A 16,634-nucleotide genomic window follows, 5' to 3' on the forward strand; every position below is an offset into this window, starting at 1 on the left:
CACTGTGGGCTCAACAGCACAATAGTACATTGCAGAGTCTCTCACTTCAGCAGAAGAGCTCCCCAGATCCACACAGTTCTTCTCATCATTCAGTTTGACTGACAGTCAAGGATCCAGACCTGGTGCCCGTGATGGAGACCCAACACCATGCAGGATAAGCAGGATATACTGAGGAGGTGATCCAAGGTCCTGGAGATACCATTGAAGAGAGACTGCAGATGAGTAGGTGCATAAAAGTGTAATATTGCTACCTGCTGGAGCATACACCTCCTCTCTGATTGGCTCAATGGTCTGACCATTACTGTCACCTGCAAGAAATGCAAAATATGTTATTCTTCTATTTTTACTCTGTTATAGATCTATTTTCAATTCATTAACACTTTTGATTCAAAAGAACACCATTCAAAAATGACTAATTAGAGTAGATTACTTACATGCAAGTACTTAAAGCAAAATAAATGTGGGGATTGACATTGTGGCTGAAACTGGAATTTAAAATGATAACACACAGCACAACAAGATTTGTGTGAACTAAAAAAATATCCTCCTCCTTCTAGTTCTGAATGGACCATCTCTTCTCAGACCTTTGAAGCCCCAACCCAAAATACAGAGAGTTGTCAGATGATCAGAAGTAACAACAGACTTCTTGTTGCTGCTTGATTCCACTGCCACATCCTCAAAATGCAGGGCTGCACTGAAATATGATTACCTTAGTCTCCCCCTTTAAATTGGATAAAACTGTGTTATTTATCTCCATTTATTTTCTTGATTTTAGGTCAACAGAGTTGGCAGAAGGACCTGACCTGTCTACTGTGATGTCATAGGGGAAACATTGCTTGAAGGGCATATCTGTAAGATAATTAATCTATTCATCTTAAGGCAATTCATTAATATACAGGCGTTTTTGTTTTCATCTTTATAGCTATAATTTACAGTATAAATCTGCAACATATTTGGATAACCGAATGAGTTTCTGTCACTTTTTCATTTGTTCATTTGTTTCAACAAATAATTCACTGTTCATTTCCAGCCTACATTATTTTTTTTGTCTATTTAAGGTAACCTAATAATTGACATGTTTCTCTTAGGGGATGTTGGTGTTTTCAGTTCACATTTTTGTACAGTGTGTCTGGGTTTCATTTCATTGTGGGCTCGAGGGCACAGTAGTATAGAGCAGAATCTGCCACTTCAGCAGAGGAGATCTCCAGATCTACACAGGTTCTCTCATTGTTCAGTTTAACAGACAGTCGAGGGTCTTCAGGTTTAGCTTTCACTACAGAGGGGTTTGAGGACACTCCAGTGAGGAAGAGGAAGATGGGAGATGATCCAGGGTACTGTTGATACCACTGGAGAGTACTAGCAGAGGAGTAATTACAGGACAGATTTATGACATCACCCTCCAACCTAACATCTTATCTGTTGTTGGAGTAATGTCATTCCCATAACTGCCACCTGTAAAACATTAATGAAAACAGGAATTGTTATCAGGAAATTATTATAAAATTAAAATAATTATTCAGTCAAGTGCATTAAAAATGGACAGAAGATCCTTCACAGGAATATGACTCCAGTCATCAGTAACTACTGTTAGATTCTGGGTGAAACTTGGAACATTGGTATATTCATAAGGATAGTGTCCAACCGTGAACGAGACTAGTTTTAACATCAGAAGTTAATGGTTATCTGTAGGAGTCAGATGGCTTTGGAATGTGTAGGGGAGACGGGTGGAGATCTTAGAACCTAACAATGTCACTGAGGGAGAGAGGGTAATGTATAACGTTTACATTATGCCAGGATATGTTATTGTTAGCCATCAGGGTTCCTCTGGGAGGAGAAGAGACACAGTCTGGTATCAATAACCATGACAGCCTTGAGTTGGGGAGGAGTGAGCACTTTGGGGTAGAGGTCAGGTTAGATGAAGTGAGGAAGAACAGATATCACTAAGGTTCTGTCTAGCAACAGTGATGCATTGGCTGTTCAGTTGTGGAGAAGGAGACTCAGCCTTGGAGAAAGGGTTAAATATCAGTTCATGTATGAAATGTTGTTTGTCTGAATGCAGCTGTATCGACCCTTTGGGAAGAATTAAACTTGGTTAAGCTTCTCTAGTGTCCGTGAGCTATTTACTCAGAAAATTAGAACCTAACACTAAATTCACAGTGATTGGATATGATGAATAGCATCAAATTCACCCACTAGTGCATATATTCAAATGTATCCTCGTAACATGCTGGTAAGTGTTATTTAGCACAGTGAAAAGAGTGAATACACGTATAGTTATGACAGAATGACTCCCCTGGTTTCTCACTGTCAGCTATAAAAGGCATTTCCTTTCCTCTGCCTCAGTTATATAACACCTCCCATTGACTTAAAAAACGGCACGCAACACAAAGTACTGTACACACACACGCACGTGCACACAGTGTATATCCTGTTGTAACAATGGGCTTCAGAGCACAGCAGTACACAGCAGAGTCAGACAGCTGCATCCTCTGAATCGTCAATGGGACTGATTGTGTATTAGGGGAAACATTGCTTGAAGGGCATATCTGTAAGATAATTAATATATTCAACATCAGACAAATAATTAATTCACAGTTATTTTTGTTTTCCTATTTAAATCTAGAATTTACAGTATAAATCTGCAACTTATTCAGAAAACTGAATGAGTTTCTGTCACTTTTTCATTTGTTTCAACATATTATTATTGTTTATTGAAACTAATTCACTAATTTCCAGCCTACATGTATATGTTTTGTCTACTGAAGGTAACCTAGTAATGAACATTTCTTAGGGGATGTCAGTGTATTCAGTTCACATTTTTGAACAGTGTGTCTGGGTTTCCTTTCACTGTGAGCCTCAGAGCACAATAGTACAGAGCAGAGTCTGTTACTTCAGCAGAGGAGATCTTCAGATCCACACATTCGGTCACTTTGTCATAATTAACTGACATTCGTGGATATGGTGGATCTGCAGTAACTATTGTCTCAGCAGATGCTCAATACACTGAGATGAGGAGGAGGAATTGGGGAGAAGATGTGCTATATTGGTGATACCATAAGACACTGCCTCCACCAGATACTGTGTAGTTGCAGGAAAGCTTGAAAATGCCACCATCAAATCAAATCAAATGTATTTATAAAGCCCTTCTTACATCAGCTGATGGTCATAATCGGAATAATCAATACACTGATTGATTTCTCCTCCCTTCAGACTGATTTTTGCATGCATTCATTCTCCTCTGAAGTTTTCCTCTGTGTCTCACTATGTGTCACTCTGCTTACAGACCAATGTCACATCCACTACATCGGTTAAATCGTTTTTTTCTCTCTACACTAGTGCCGCTGTTGATAGGCTGCTGTACTAATCACTCTTGAAAGGAGAGAGGACATTAACAGGTGTGACCAAAATCACTCTGGTAGCCTGAAAACATATTCTAGGAATCTGATATGCAATAAAAGAAAAATGTAAGCAATGTGCATGCTTTCCCAAAAGCACAGTAGTAGAGAGCTGTGTCCTTCAGGGTTAGATGTTTTATGTTCAGATGTTTTATGTTGTGGATTTATATTGACTATCAGAGGAATGTTTACTGGTACTTTATGTAGCACCTTAACCATTAAAAACTGAGGTGCCTGGTTAGTGTACTGCTGGTACCTGTAAAGAACACGCCGTGAGTCAGAAAGCAGGTGCGGGAACGTGAGTTTTAAGACTGTACAGATACAAAAGAACAAACATGGGAAGCGTATAGTGAGCGAAAAAACAATGACACCTAAGGACTGATGACAACAGAGGTCTAAATAAAGAGGAGGAAATCAGGGAAGTGATGGAGTACAGTTGTGCTTAATGATGAGGCGCAGATGTGCTGCGTAATGATGAGTTGCCAGGTCAGGTGGTAAATAGACCGGAGACGCTGAATGTTGGAGAAGGGGAGCAGGAGTAGACATGACAGTACCAATAAAGCAGAATATTATCACTGCTTGTATCATATGAGCAACTCAGTGTGACAGATTCTCCTTCTGTACAGATGACTCTGGGCTTTAGAGGAGTAATGTGATCCCCAGCAATCAGTTCTGTAACGATAATGCAGTGAATGCAGTATTACTACTGTAGACAGAAACAGAACAATAAAATCCAATGATAATACTGTACATAACATTCTGTCTCACTGTGACATATCAGCTAATGGTAGCAGCATCCTTTTCTATTCTAGTAATGCTTCTCATGTTAAAAGTGATGCTCTATATATCATATACATTTACCTGAGACCACAAGGAGAATTAGACATTTCTGCATGGCAATCTTACACTGAAGATCAAACCTCAGCTACTGTTCGCTGTGTTCTGATACAATAGCAAGAGCAAGAGTTCAAACAACCGTTAGATTGTATGAAGCTGGTGCTCTCTTGATTAATGTCTTTGTGTCAGCACAGGCCTAGAACATGCAGCACAGCACATAGAGGATGCTCAAATAGACAAGTCATTTCAGAATAGAAATCAACACCAACTTGATAATGTGGTCCACTTGTGGTTGATGCTGGCTTTTTCATTCCTGTGTTATACACAATACTCTGTATTGCTCTACTCTCCTAAAGATACATTCCAAAACAAAAAAATGTTTTCTAATAAATGAGATACAGTATTTTCACATTTCAAGCTAGATTGAGAGGCACCTTTGTTGCATAAAAATGACTTCATCATCATCATCATCATCACTATGATTATCATCATCTGCTACCACTAGTCTTGGTAGTATCAGGGAGGTAGTGAGAAGGCTACGGTGTCAATTTCAAAGTAGTGTTGTATACTGTACAGACAGGTACTGTATATTGTCATTGTGTAGCTCAGTATGTTTTTGTACGGGGGCTGTATACCCTGTTGTCACTGTAGGCTTCAGAGCACAGTAGTACACAGCAGAGTCAGACAGCTGTAACCTCTGGATCGTCAAGGGGACTGATTTTGATGCTGATTTAAATGTAGTTAAATTGAAATGGGCATCGAATCTCCCCAGGAATTCAATGGCATTATCTGATCTGAAAGTCGCCTGCCTCAGCATATACTTTTGGTAGTCATTAGCTCCCTGCTTGTACCAGAACAGGTACGGATTTCTATCTACAGTATCAAATTGACAGTCCAGTGTGACCTGTTCTCCCTCAGTAGCGATCACATCTCCTGGTGGCTGAATGACTGAGTCTTCTCCTCTGCATTCTGGAAAATAATGTAATACACATGTGTATTAGGAGGAAAATCATGTAGCAACTTGATTGAGGGGGGAAGAAATGGTGGTATTGTATTGTAAAATAAGAGATTGGAGCAAAGGCAGTAAACGAATTAGGAACATATGATCATACCATAACAACCTGCAGCAAGAATCAGTACATTCCTCAGCCAGGGTTCCATGTCTGCTACTGTGAGATCAGTGGAAGAAGAGTAATACCAATCTGAATTAACTAGGCATTATAATACTTTGAAGTCCTTGTCTCCTCCTCTTTCTGTGTATCATCAAACATTGAGAAGTTTGTGACATTGTCTGAGCAACACTCTACCCTGTGTTGTTGTACTGCGACTGAATCTCCTGTTGTCACAGTGGGCATCAGAGCACAGTAGTACACAGCAGAGTCAGACAGCTGCAACCTCTGGATCATCAAGGGACAGAGCTAGAAGTGAAATTCAGCCTGGAATGAAACCTCTTCCTGAACTCATCACTATTGCTCCCTTCTGAATAATGATCTCTTCTCAGTACATACTGAGGAGAATCCCTAGTTAACTGGATGTACCAGAAGAGATCAGGAGATGGACTACTAGAAGTTTAGTTACAGCTGAGTGTTACCAGTCCTCCTTCAAGGGCAGTAACATGTCCACTCTGCTGGTCAACAGACTCTTCACCTCTGCACTCTGAAAAAGTTCTAATAATTTTGTTTAATTATCAATAATTGTGTAATAACTTATTAGCTAATATTCTGACAAGGAGAATAGGAAGGAGAAGCACTATACTGTACCAAAATATCATGCAGCCAGGATAAGTAAAGTATTCCTAAGCCAATGTTCCATTATGATTCATGTATAGAGGAAGAATAGACTGTTATAGACTTTATGTTCCATCCACTGTAGCTGAGAAGTCTCATAATTGTGGGGCTCTGCAGTATGGGAGGAGCTTATTGTATATTCAATTGTTTAGTTGAAATGTTGGGGGAAATGATACCACATCGAAACGTGCAAAGGCATGCCGCGTGCATCATTTAACTTTGGGTCATACCATGGATCATTAAGGTATCTGATTTGGAATTTTAGGACCCTTTTGGTATAAAAAAAATAACAAGATGATTAGATAGCCCAAATGGTAGCCTACTAACAGAAGTTGGCACATCGACAGTGAGAGTCTCATCTTTCCATAGAGTGGTCACATACCATTTGGCAAATCCGTTCGGACGCTATCAGTTCCTCTTGTCATGTTATTCATTGCATACCTTAGAGAGCTACTTATAACTTGTCGGCAATGTACAGATCAACTAGCTCATGTCAGCTAAAGTTTTTTAAATTATGTTTTTTTTTAGATTTTGTTCATTTTTTTGCCACTCAAATATCACATGAATAAACATCAAAAGATGTTCCACAATGCTGGAATGGGGTCACCGGGTGAAAATGTTTGGGATCCCCTGCTACAAGGAAGCAAAAAAACACCACAAATGTTCTTCATTCTGCATTTATTCAGACTAGTATCTTTGATCATGTTATATCAGAACAGGAAGATGCAGACAATATAAAGTATTATTTCCTCAATAATATTTATATTAAATGTGTTTTCTTGCTTATTTTTCAATTCATGTGGATATTCAGGAAAAAATGTATGTATTAATGTACTCTAAATAATAACTGATTGATCAGAATACAATGCACTGTTCACCCTCTAGTGTCTTGACAGGTTTTTGTACAGTGTGTCTGGGTTTCCTGTCACTGTGGGCTGCAAGGCACAGTGGTACAGAGCAGAGTCTTCCAATTCAACAGAGGAGATCATCAAGTCAACACGGGTCTTCTCTTCATTCAGTCTACCAGTGTGTCGTGGAGTCGTAATGGATGTATTCTGTACATACATGCCGCTTTGTTGGATCAAAAGTAGACAAACTGGTCTGGATCCGGGGTATTGACGGTACCATTGGAGATTGAAAATGTTGCCCTTGTAGTTGCAGGAGAGAGTGATGTCTGTTCCTTGGAGGACATTGACTTCAGACTTCACTGGAGTTATTGTTTCCTGCTCCATACTATCACCTGCAACAACATAAGTATTGTCATTGTGTTAATGTTTATTCCTAATGAGAAACAATACATGGGTTAGGTGCCCATAAAGTATGACAGAGAAAGAATTGAAACTTCCAGTATAATGCCACTTAGTGTTTAATGCAATCATTCATTGAAAAAAGCAATGTCACTGTATTCAAAATGATATTTGGTTTAAGATGAGAACTCAGCACTCACCTACACATGCAGAGAGGAACAACAGTAATATGAGTGACATCCTGACACAGACTAGATAAACCAACTGAGAGATAAGACAGTGAGAGAGCTGAGTAGATCCTCTACAGAGACATCCTCATGGTTGCAGGTATACCCAGCCTATACCAGTGTTTGACTATGAGGCCCCTCTGATAACTGGATATGTAACTCTTCTTCTGTGGTTTGTGGTTAAGGGTTCTTAGTTCCTATTGGCCTCCTCCTTAGATTATTAGGTTTAATTTCTATTTGAAAATGTCTAGTTTTTGCTTTTGTTGTTGTTTGTTTGCTTTTTCGATAGATCCATAAAACTATACTATGCTGTACTATATATACCATCTGCACATTTGTGTCAGACTGTCAACTTTTTGTATGAGGAAGTGTTTCCTCTCACTGTGGGCTCCAGGGCACAGTAGTACAGAGCAGAGTCTGTTACCTCAGCAGAGGAGATCTCCAGATCCACACGGTCGGTATGAACCTGAGCTGACATACGAGGAGGGACAGGTTTCTGGACATATCCTGATTTAGTGATGAGAATCAGGAACTCTGGTTTAGACCTGGGAAACTAACGATACCACTGTAGATTGTCTACAGAGCCAGTGTAGCTGCAGAATGGTGTGATGGTATCACCCTCCACACCACCCACCATAGAACTAGTGGGTTTGTAATCTTCAGAACTGCTACTTGTCTAGAAGGGAAAAACATGGTGCTGTTTTGCTAGATTTTTTGAAAAATATCAAATATATGCTGGAATTAAAATTAAAATGATGAAATTTAATCAAATCAAATTGTATTGGTCACATACACATGGTTAGCAGATGATAATGTGAGTGTAGCGAAATGCTTGTGAATACATCACTGACCCAAAAATACATCACTCACCAACAAGGACTGAGAGGAGGAGAAATTATGAAAGCAGCAACATAGCTGATAGATACAGTATAGAAACATTTCTAACACAAAACAGGCAGAGTTGAATATCTCTCTCTGTAGCTATCTTTCACTCTTGATGATTGGATACAATGTTGTAGCTCCACCTACTGCCAAAAACAGGGGTTGGTGAACAACCACATTTCTTTATGTGTGTGCCATGCAATCCTTGTTCAATCGTAGGATTGATGCAGTCATTCATTTTTAACAATGCTACTTCATTCATGTTATACTACATTATGAAGAATACAAGTTTAAAATCAATACAGTGCAATTGTTCCTATTTTTTGTATTTTATTTCATTTAACATTGTTATTTTGTTACATTTATTTCTTATACCTTGTGTTACTTATTCTTTTTTTAAAGGAGCTTTGGGAATACTTTTAACATATGTCTTATGATATATTGTATACTTCTTTTTAAAAAGCTGCTTCTGAGTGTTCAGAGATAAAATACAGTAGTTCTTCTGACTGTCATGGAAGTGACAAGAGTCTTCAGAGGTGTAAGGATAATTAGGAGTATGAAATTAGGATATTTGATACAGTGGAACCTCATTCATGTTATACTTCACTATGAAGAAACTCGTTAAAATCCCAAAATACAGACAAACTATACAATAGCCAAAACATGTAGTTAAAATAATGACAGGAATACAGTAATTTACTAACCTGTCAGAACAGAAGGTAAAATAACTCAGTAGAGAACCATCATATTGTAGCTGAGATTATATGCTGGAGTGAAGTCCAACACAGTATTTTACAGGATAATTTATTTTCTTGAAACAACAATAGAATGCCCCCCTGCACAGAGCAGAGTCTGTCACTTCAGCAGAGGAGATCTCCAGATCCACACGGGTTCTCGCTTTATTCAAATGAACAGACAGTCAAGGGTCTTCAGGTTTAGCTCTTATTACAGAGGGCTTTGAGGTGACTAGTGTAGAGGAGGAATTGCGGTGCTGATCTGGGATATTGACGATACCATGGAAGATAGTCTACTGAGCCAGAATAGTTGCAAGACAGAGTAACACTGCTTCCCTCCATGCCATGTTCTGTCTCTGAAGTTGGTTTTATGTCATTTTCATAACTGCCTCCTGTAATAAAGTTAAGTTTAGATAAACATTTTCAGCTATTACATACTCTGTGTCATATTCAATACAAGTGAAAAGATAATCAGTCATTTGCATTTCTTCTAGGAAGTGCTATTTACAAATGACACTTGACAGTTACCTTGAATAAACTAAAAGTATGTAATGTCAGACTAATATTCACCAACAAATGCAGAGAGGAGAAACACTGGGTAGAGTAACATGGTGATGGGTGTAACAGTGTGTTATCAGGAGGCAGAACTGAAGATGTCCCACAGTTCCAGTCAGTTAGAGGAGAATCATCTCTCCACCTCTCATCTTAGTTCCTCCTATTCAGTAAATGGACCCACATTACATCAACATTATCATCTGTGATGAACAAATATGACTTAATTGATGGATCATCATGAACATGATCTCTGATCATTTGTATGCAGATGCTTCCCTATTTCATGGTGTTACTTGTAGGACTTTATTGAAGTAAGGTTTTTGTAGTGTTTCTGGGTTTCCTGTCACTGTAGGCCTCAGAGCACAGTAGCACAGAGCAGAGTCAGTCACTTCAGCAGAGGAGATCTCCAGATACACACATGTTCTCTCCTTGTTCAGTGTAACAGACAGTAGAATGTCTTGAGAATCGTCTCTCACTTCATATGGATTACTGTTAGCTGTGACCAGGTAAAGGAATTGGAGACCTGTTCCAGAATAATGTGTGTACCACAGCAGACTATCTGCTTTTACTGTATAATTACAGGAGATCTTAACTCTGCTACCCTCTAAATAATACTCCTCCGGACTGATTGGAGTAATATCATCCTCTAAAGTATCACCTACAAAAGATGAAGTCAGTAGAATAGAACAGAGTAGCACCATGGTCTATGTTACAGATCAGACATTAATGTGTTATTTAGAAACAGCAAAGCCAAAACACTGCTAAGTCTCTGAAATGATAAGTAGGCGTATACAATGTTACTCCTCCTCTTTACATAGGTTCTTAAACACCCCCACCAGGTTTCCTGTCAAAAAGAAAAACCTTGAGATGTCCAATCTCCTGTAGGTCATGTCATGTACATATAGAATGTGTCAGGTTAGGTTTTTGTACAGCGTTTGTAGGTTTCCTTTCACTGTGGGCGTCAGTGCACAGTAGTACATAGCAGAGTCTTTCTCTTTAGCAGAGGAGATCTCCAGATCCACACGGTTCTTCTCATCATTCAGTTTGACTGACAGTCGAGGATCCAGACCTGGTGCCAGTGATGGAGACCCAACAGCATGCAGGATAAGCAGGATATACTGAGGAGGTGATCCAGGGTCCTGGCGATACCATTGAAGAGAGACTGCAGATGAGTAGGTGCATGAAAGTGTAATATTGCTACCCGCTGGTGCAGACACCTCCTCTCTGATTGGCTCAATGGTCTGACCATTACTGTCACCTGCAAGAGATGCAAAATATATTATTCTTCTATTATTACTCTGTTATAGATAGATCTATTTTCAACACATCAACACTTCAAATTCAACATAACACCAATAATAGTAGATTACTTACATGCGACTACTAAAAGCAAAATAAATGTGGGGATTGACATTGTGGCTGAAACTGGAAGTTAAAATGATAACACACAGCACAGCAATATTTGTGTACACTAAAAACAACATCCTCCTCCATCTAGTTTTGGATATACAATCTCTTCTCAAACCTTTGAAGCCCCACCCCAAAATACAGAGAGTTGTCAGATGAGCAGAAGTAACAGCAGACTTCTTGTTGCTGCTTGATTCCACTGTCACATTCTCAAAATGCAGGGCTGCACTGAAATTGGATTACTTTAGTCTCCCTCTATTGGATATTCGATAAAACTGTGTTATTTATCTCAATTTATTTTCTTGATTTTAGGTCAACAGAGTTGGCAGAAGGACCTGACCTGTCTACTGTGATGTCATAGGGGAAACATTGCTTGAAGGGCATATCTGTAAGATAATTCATCTATTCATCTTAAGGCAATTCATTAATATACAGGCGTTTTTGTTTTCATCTTTATAGCTATAATTTACAGTATAAATCTGCAACATATTTGGATAACCGAATGAGTTTCTGTCACTTTTTCATTTGTTCATTTGTTTCAACAAATAATTCACTGTTCATTTCCAGCCTACATTATTTTTTTTGTCTATTTAAGGTAACCTAATAATTGACATGTTTCTCTTAGGGGATGTTGGTGTTTTCAGTTCACATTTTTGTACAGTGTGTCTGGGTTTCATTTCATTGTGGGCTCGAGGGCACAGTAGTATAGAGCAGAATCTGCCACTTCAGCAGAGGAGATCTCCAGATCTACACAGGTTCTCTCATTGTTCAGTTTAACAGACAGTCGAGGGTCTTCAGGTTTAGCTTTCACTACAGAGGGGTTTGAGGACACTCCAGTGAGGAAGAGGAAGATGGGAGATGATCCAGGGTACTGTTGATACCACTGGAGAGTACTAGCAGAGGAGTAATTACAGGACAGATTTATGACATCACCCTCCAACCTAACATCTTATCTGTTGTTGGAGTAATGTCATTCCCATAACTGCCACCTGTAAAACATTCATGAAAACAGGAATTGTTATCAGGAAATTATTATAAAATTAAAATAATTATTCAGTCAAGTGCATTAAAAATGGACAGAAGATCCTTCACAGGAATATGACTCCAGTCATCAGTAACTACTGTTAGATTCTGGGTGAAACTTGGAACATTGGTATATTCATAAGGATAGTGTCCAACCGTGAACGAGACTAGTTTTAACATCAGAAGTTAATGGTTATCTGTAGGAGTCAGATGGCTTTGGAATGTGTAGGGGAGACGGGTGGAGATCTTAGAACCTAACAATGTCACTGAGGGAGAGAGGGTAATGTATAACGTTTACATTATGTCAGGATATGTTATTGTTAGCCATCAGGGTTCCTCTGGGAGGAGAAGAGACACAGTCTGGTATCAATAACCATGACTGCCTTGAGTTGGGGAGGAGTGAGCACTTTGGGGTAGAGGTCAGGTTAGATGAAGTGAGGAAGAACAGATATCACTAAGGTTCTGTCTAGCAACAGTGATGCATTGGCTGTTCAGTTGTGGAGAAGGAGACTCGGCCTTGGAGAAAGGGTTAAATATCAGTTCATGTATGAAATGTTGTTTGTCTGAATGCAGCTGTATCGACCCTTTGGGAAGAATTAAACTTGGTTAAGCTCCTCTAGTGTCCGTGAGCTATTTACTCAGAAAATTAGAACCTAACACTAAATTCACAGTGATTGGATATGATGAATAGCATCAAATTCACCCACTAGTGCATATATTCAAATGTATCCTAGTAACATGCTGGTAAGTGTTATTTAGCACAGTGAAAAGAGTGAATACACGTATAGTTATGACAGAATGACTCCCCTGGTTTCTCACTGTCAGCTATAAAAGGCATTTCCTTTCCTCTGCCTCAGTTATATAACACCTCCCATTGACTTAAAAAACGGCACGCAACACAAAGTACTGTACACACGCACGCACGTGCACACAGTGTATATCCTGTTATAACAATGGGCTTCAGAGCACAGCAGTACACAGCAGAGTCAGACAGCTGCATCCTCTGAATCGTCAATGGGACTGATTGTGTATTGGCATTTAGACTTGCATTGAATCTCTCCTTGAACCCTGCAGTATTGTCTTCAGATCCAAAAGAATGACAGCTCAGCATATGTTTAGAGAAGTCATTTGCTTCTTGTTTGTGCCAAAATAGATATCAAATCAAATGTATTTACTTATATCAAATCAAATTTCTTTATATAGCCCTTCTTACGTCAGCTGATATATCAAAGTGCTGTACAGAAACCCAGCCTAAAACCCCAAACAGCAAGCAATGCAGGTGTAGAAGCATGGTGGCTAGAAAGGCCATAACCTAGGAAGAAACCTAGAGAGGAACCAGGCTATGAGGAGTGGCCAGTCCTCTTCTGGCTGTGCCGGGTGGAGAGTATAACAGAACATGGCCAAGATGTTCAAATGTTCATAAATGACCAGCATGGTCAAATAATAGTAATCACAGTGAACAGGTCAGGGTTCCAGAGCCGCAGGCAGAACAGTTGAAACTGGAGCAGCAGCACGGCCAGATGGACTGGGAACAACAAGGAGTCATCAGGCCAGGTAGTCCTGACGCATGGTCCTAGGGCTCAGGTCCTCCGAGAGAGAGAAAGAAAGAAAGAGCGAAAGAGAGAATTAGAGAAATCATACTTAAATTCACGCAGGACACCGGATAAGACAGGGGAAATACTCCAGATATAACAGACTGACCCTAGCACCCGACACATAAACTACTGCAGCATAAATACTGGAGGCTGAGACAGGAAGGGTCAGGAGACACTGTGTCCCCATTCGATGATACCCCCGGACAGAGCCAAACAGGCAGGATATAACCCCACCCACTTTGCCACACAGCCCCCACACCACAAGAGGGATACCTTCAATCACCAACTTACCATCCTGAGACAAGGCTAAGTATAGCCCACAAAGATCTCCGCCACGGCACAACCCAGGGGGGGCGCCAACCCAGACAAGAAGACCACGTCAATGATTCAACCCTCTCAAGTGACGCACCCCTCCTAGGGATGGCATGGAAGAGAACCAGTAAGCCAGTGACTCAGCCTCTGTAATAGGGTTAGAGGCAGAGAATCCCAGTGGAGAGAGGAGAACCGGCCAGGCAGAGACAGCAAGGGCGGTTCGTTGCTCCAATGCCTTTCCATTCACCTTCACACTCCTGGGCCAGACTACACTTTATCCTAGGACCTACTGAAGAGATGAGTCTTCAATAAAGACTTAATTAACCTTTCTCGCGCCGGGGTTCCGCTAGCGGAACACCCACAACATTCCGCTGCCTTCGCAGAGCGCGAAATTCAAAAAATATTTTTTTGAAATATTTAACTTCCACACATTAACTTCTTGCCACTAGGGGGGTGCTATTTCGACATAGCACAAATGTGTATCCAATGTAAACGGTCTCCTACTCAATTCTTGCTCGTACAATATGCATATTATTCTTACTATTGGATAGAAAACACTCTCTGGTTTCTAAAACCGTTGGAATTATGTCTGTAAGTGAAACAGAACTCGACTTAGAGCACTTTTCCTATGTCTGTGTGAGAATGGGAAATTTTATAATCTGCTTTGAGACCTGTCTTTAACTTTTTTATTTTTTTATTTATTAATTATTTATTTTATTTTTATTTTTATTTATTTTTTTATTTTTTTTTATTTTTTAGGGGTGGATCAGCTTAATATTGCGGAAAGAATGTTGCTTCCAATGTAATTGTCTGCATCATTTCCAATCCCCCATATTTTTTGGGGTAAATATATATATCCATACACGCATGCATACATATACACATATATACATACACATACCTATATAGACATACATACTTTTTTAAAGAATATACCTTTATTATTATTCCCCGCAACCCTACCACCGCTCCCCCAATTGGAGTAAACTAATAAACACTTCTGCTTTTACCTTCAATTTATACATCTTATACCTATTTTACAGACACAGTCTACTTTACAATAGTTCTCTCTTGTTTGTTCTTAGTCCTTCCTCTATTTCTGTTGTCCATCCAATTTTATTTCCACTTGTAACTGTGCTATTTCACAAAAGCTCCGCACCTATACACATTTCACAGATCCCGCATGCCCTACATTGTTTATCCTGTTATTAGTCCCACCCTTCAGTTCCACTCAACCCCTCCCATTTATCTTCCAACATCATCCATTTCGGATTTTTATTTGCCATATATTTTTCAACTGTGCTGTGATGCTTCACAAAAGATTTGAACCTTCCTATTCTCATAGCTTCTACAGATTGTAAATTAAAAATAAACATTTTTGCTAAAATAATTATTATATTATTGATTGATTGACTATGGCTTTTCAAATCCCCCAGTATTGCTATCTGTAGCGTTAGTTCTAGGCAAATGTTGCAATTCTTCAGCCATTCCTGGACCTGTGACCAAAAACGAGCTACATATGGACAATACCAAAATAAATGATCTAATGACTCTGCCTCCTCACAACAGAATCTGCAGAGCTGGGTAGATTGTATACCCCATATATATAACATTCTATTAGTTGCAAGAATTTTGTACAGTAATTTAAATTGAAAAATTAGAAGTTTTGAATCCGGCGTTGTTTTCCGTATCAATTCATAAACCATGTGCCATGGAATGGGTACATCGAAAATCTCTTCCCAACTATTTTGCAATTTATATGGCACAGCTGTCAGTTTTTTGGTCCTTAAATGAAATTGGTATATGTTTTTATTTATCACACTTTTCTTTAACCATTTATGTTCTTTAATACAGGGCCGACATACAAGTTCCTTACTTTTTTCCCCTTCTACTTGCCTCTTCCATTTTTGTGGTAATGCTGCAATTAATTGGTTGTAATTTTGGGTAGAGCAGACATTTCCATATGTCTGTGTTAGCTGCATGTGTGACATAACTCCACCAGTCCTATTTATGATATCATTCACAAAAATTATACCTTTTTTAAACATTTCTTCGATAAATACAGTTTTTTTATCAATTACTATATTTGAATTTAACCACAATATTTGTTGTACTATTTGTTACGTCCTTTCAGGTGGATTAAACTGAAATTGCAACCAACTTTCTAAGGCTTGTTTAAAAAATAAGGATATTTTAGGGGATTAATTCCTTTTCAAACAACCAAAAGTGAGCAGGTGTAATCTGAATAAAGGGAAAAAGGCCCTTCTTGAACATAGGATGAGACATTCGTACCAATTTACTAGAGAACCAGTTTGGATTTAAGTATAACCTTTGTATGACTGATGCCTTTAGTGAGAGGTCTAATGCTTTAATATTTAATAATTTCTGCCCTCCGAATTCATATTCGTTATATAAATAGGCCCTTTTAATTTTATCTGGCTTGCCGTTCCAAATAAAATGGAATATTTTTTGTTCATATAATTTAAAAAGCAGGTCACTAGGTGTAGGCAAAACCATAAGCAAATAGGTAAACTGTGATATGACTAAAGAGTTAATCAGGGTGATTTTTCCACAAATAGACAGGTATTTTCCTTTCCATGGTAGCAAGATCTTATCTATTTTTGCTAACTTTC

The 16,634-nt window shown here is 39.0% G+C and overlaps 1 protein-coding gene and 1 pseudogene across 1 annotated transcript; both read right to left on the bottom strand.

Annotated features, from left to right (window-relative positions):
• Positions 1 to 1,136: 1,136 nt before the first annotated feature.
• LOC139551260 (uncharacterized) lies at positions 1,137 to 7,598 on the bottom strand. The gene is made up of 4 exons (XM_071362739.1): positions 7,467 to 7,598; positions 6,909 to 7,259; positions 2,816 to 2,943; positions 1,137 to 1,346 (listed from the first exon to the last, which is right to left on the bottom strand). The coding sequence occupies exons 1-4, from the start codon at positions 7,504 to 7,506 to the stop codon at positions 1,137 to 1,139; spliced, it is 729 nt and encodes a 242-aa protein (XP_071218840.1). The 5' UTR covers positions 7,507 to 7,598.
• Positions 7,599 to 7,739: 141 nt separating this feature from the next.
• LOC139551261 (T cell receptor alpha variable 8-4-like) lies at positions 7,740 to 9,773 on the bottom strand (annotated as a pseudogene).
• Positions 9,774 to 16,634: the final 6,861 nt, after the last annotated feature.

This window comes from Salvelinus alpinus, chromosome 23 (genome assembly GCF_045679555.1).
Source record: "Salvelinus alpinus chromosome 23, SLU_Salpinus.1, whole genome shotgun sequence".
Taxonomy (NCBI): domain Eukaryota; kingdom Metazoa; phylum Chordata; class Actinopteri; order Salmoniformes; family Salmonidae; genus Salvelinus; species Salvelinus alpinus.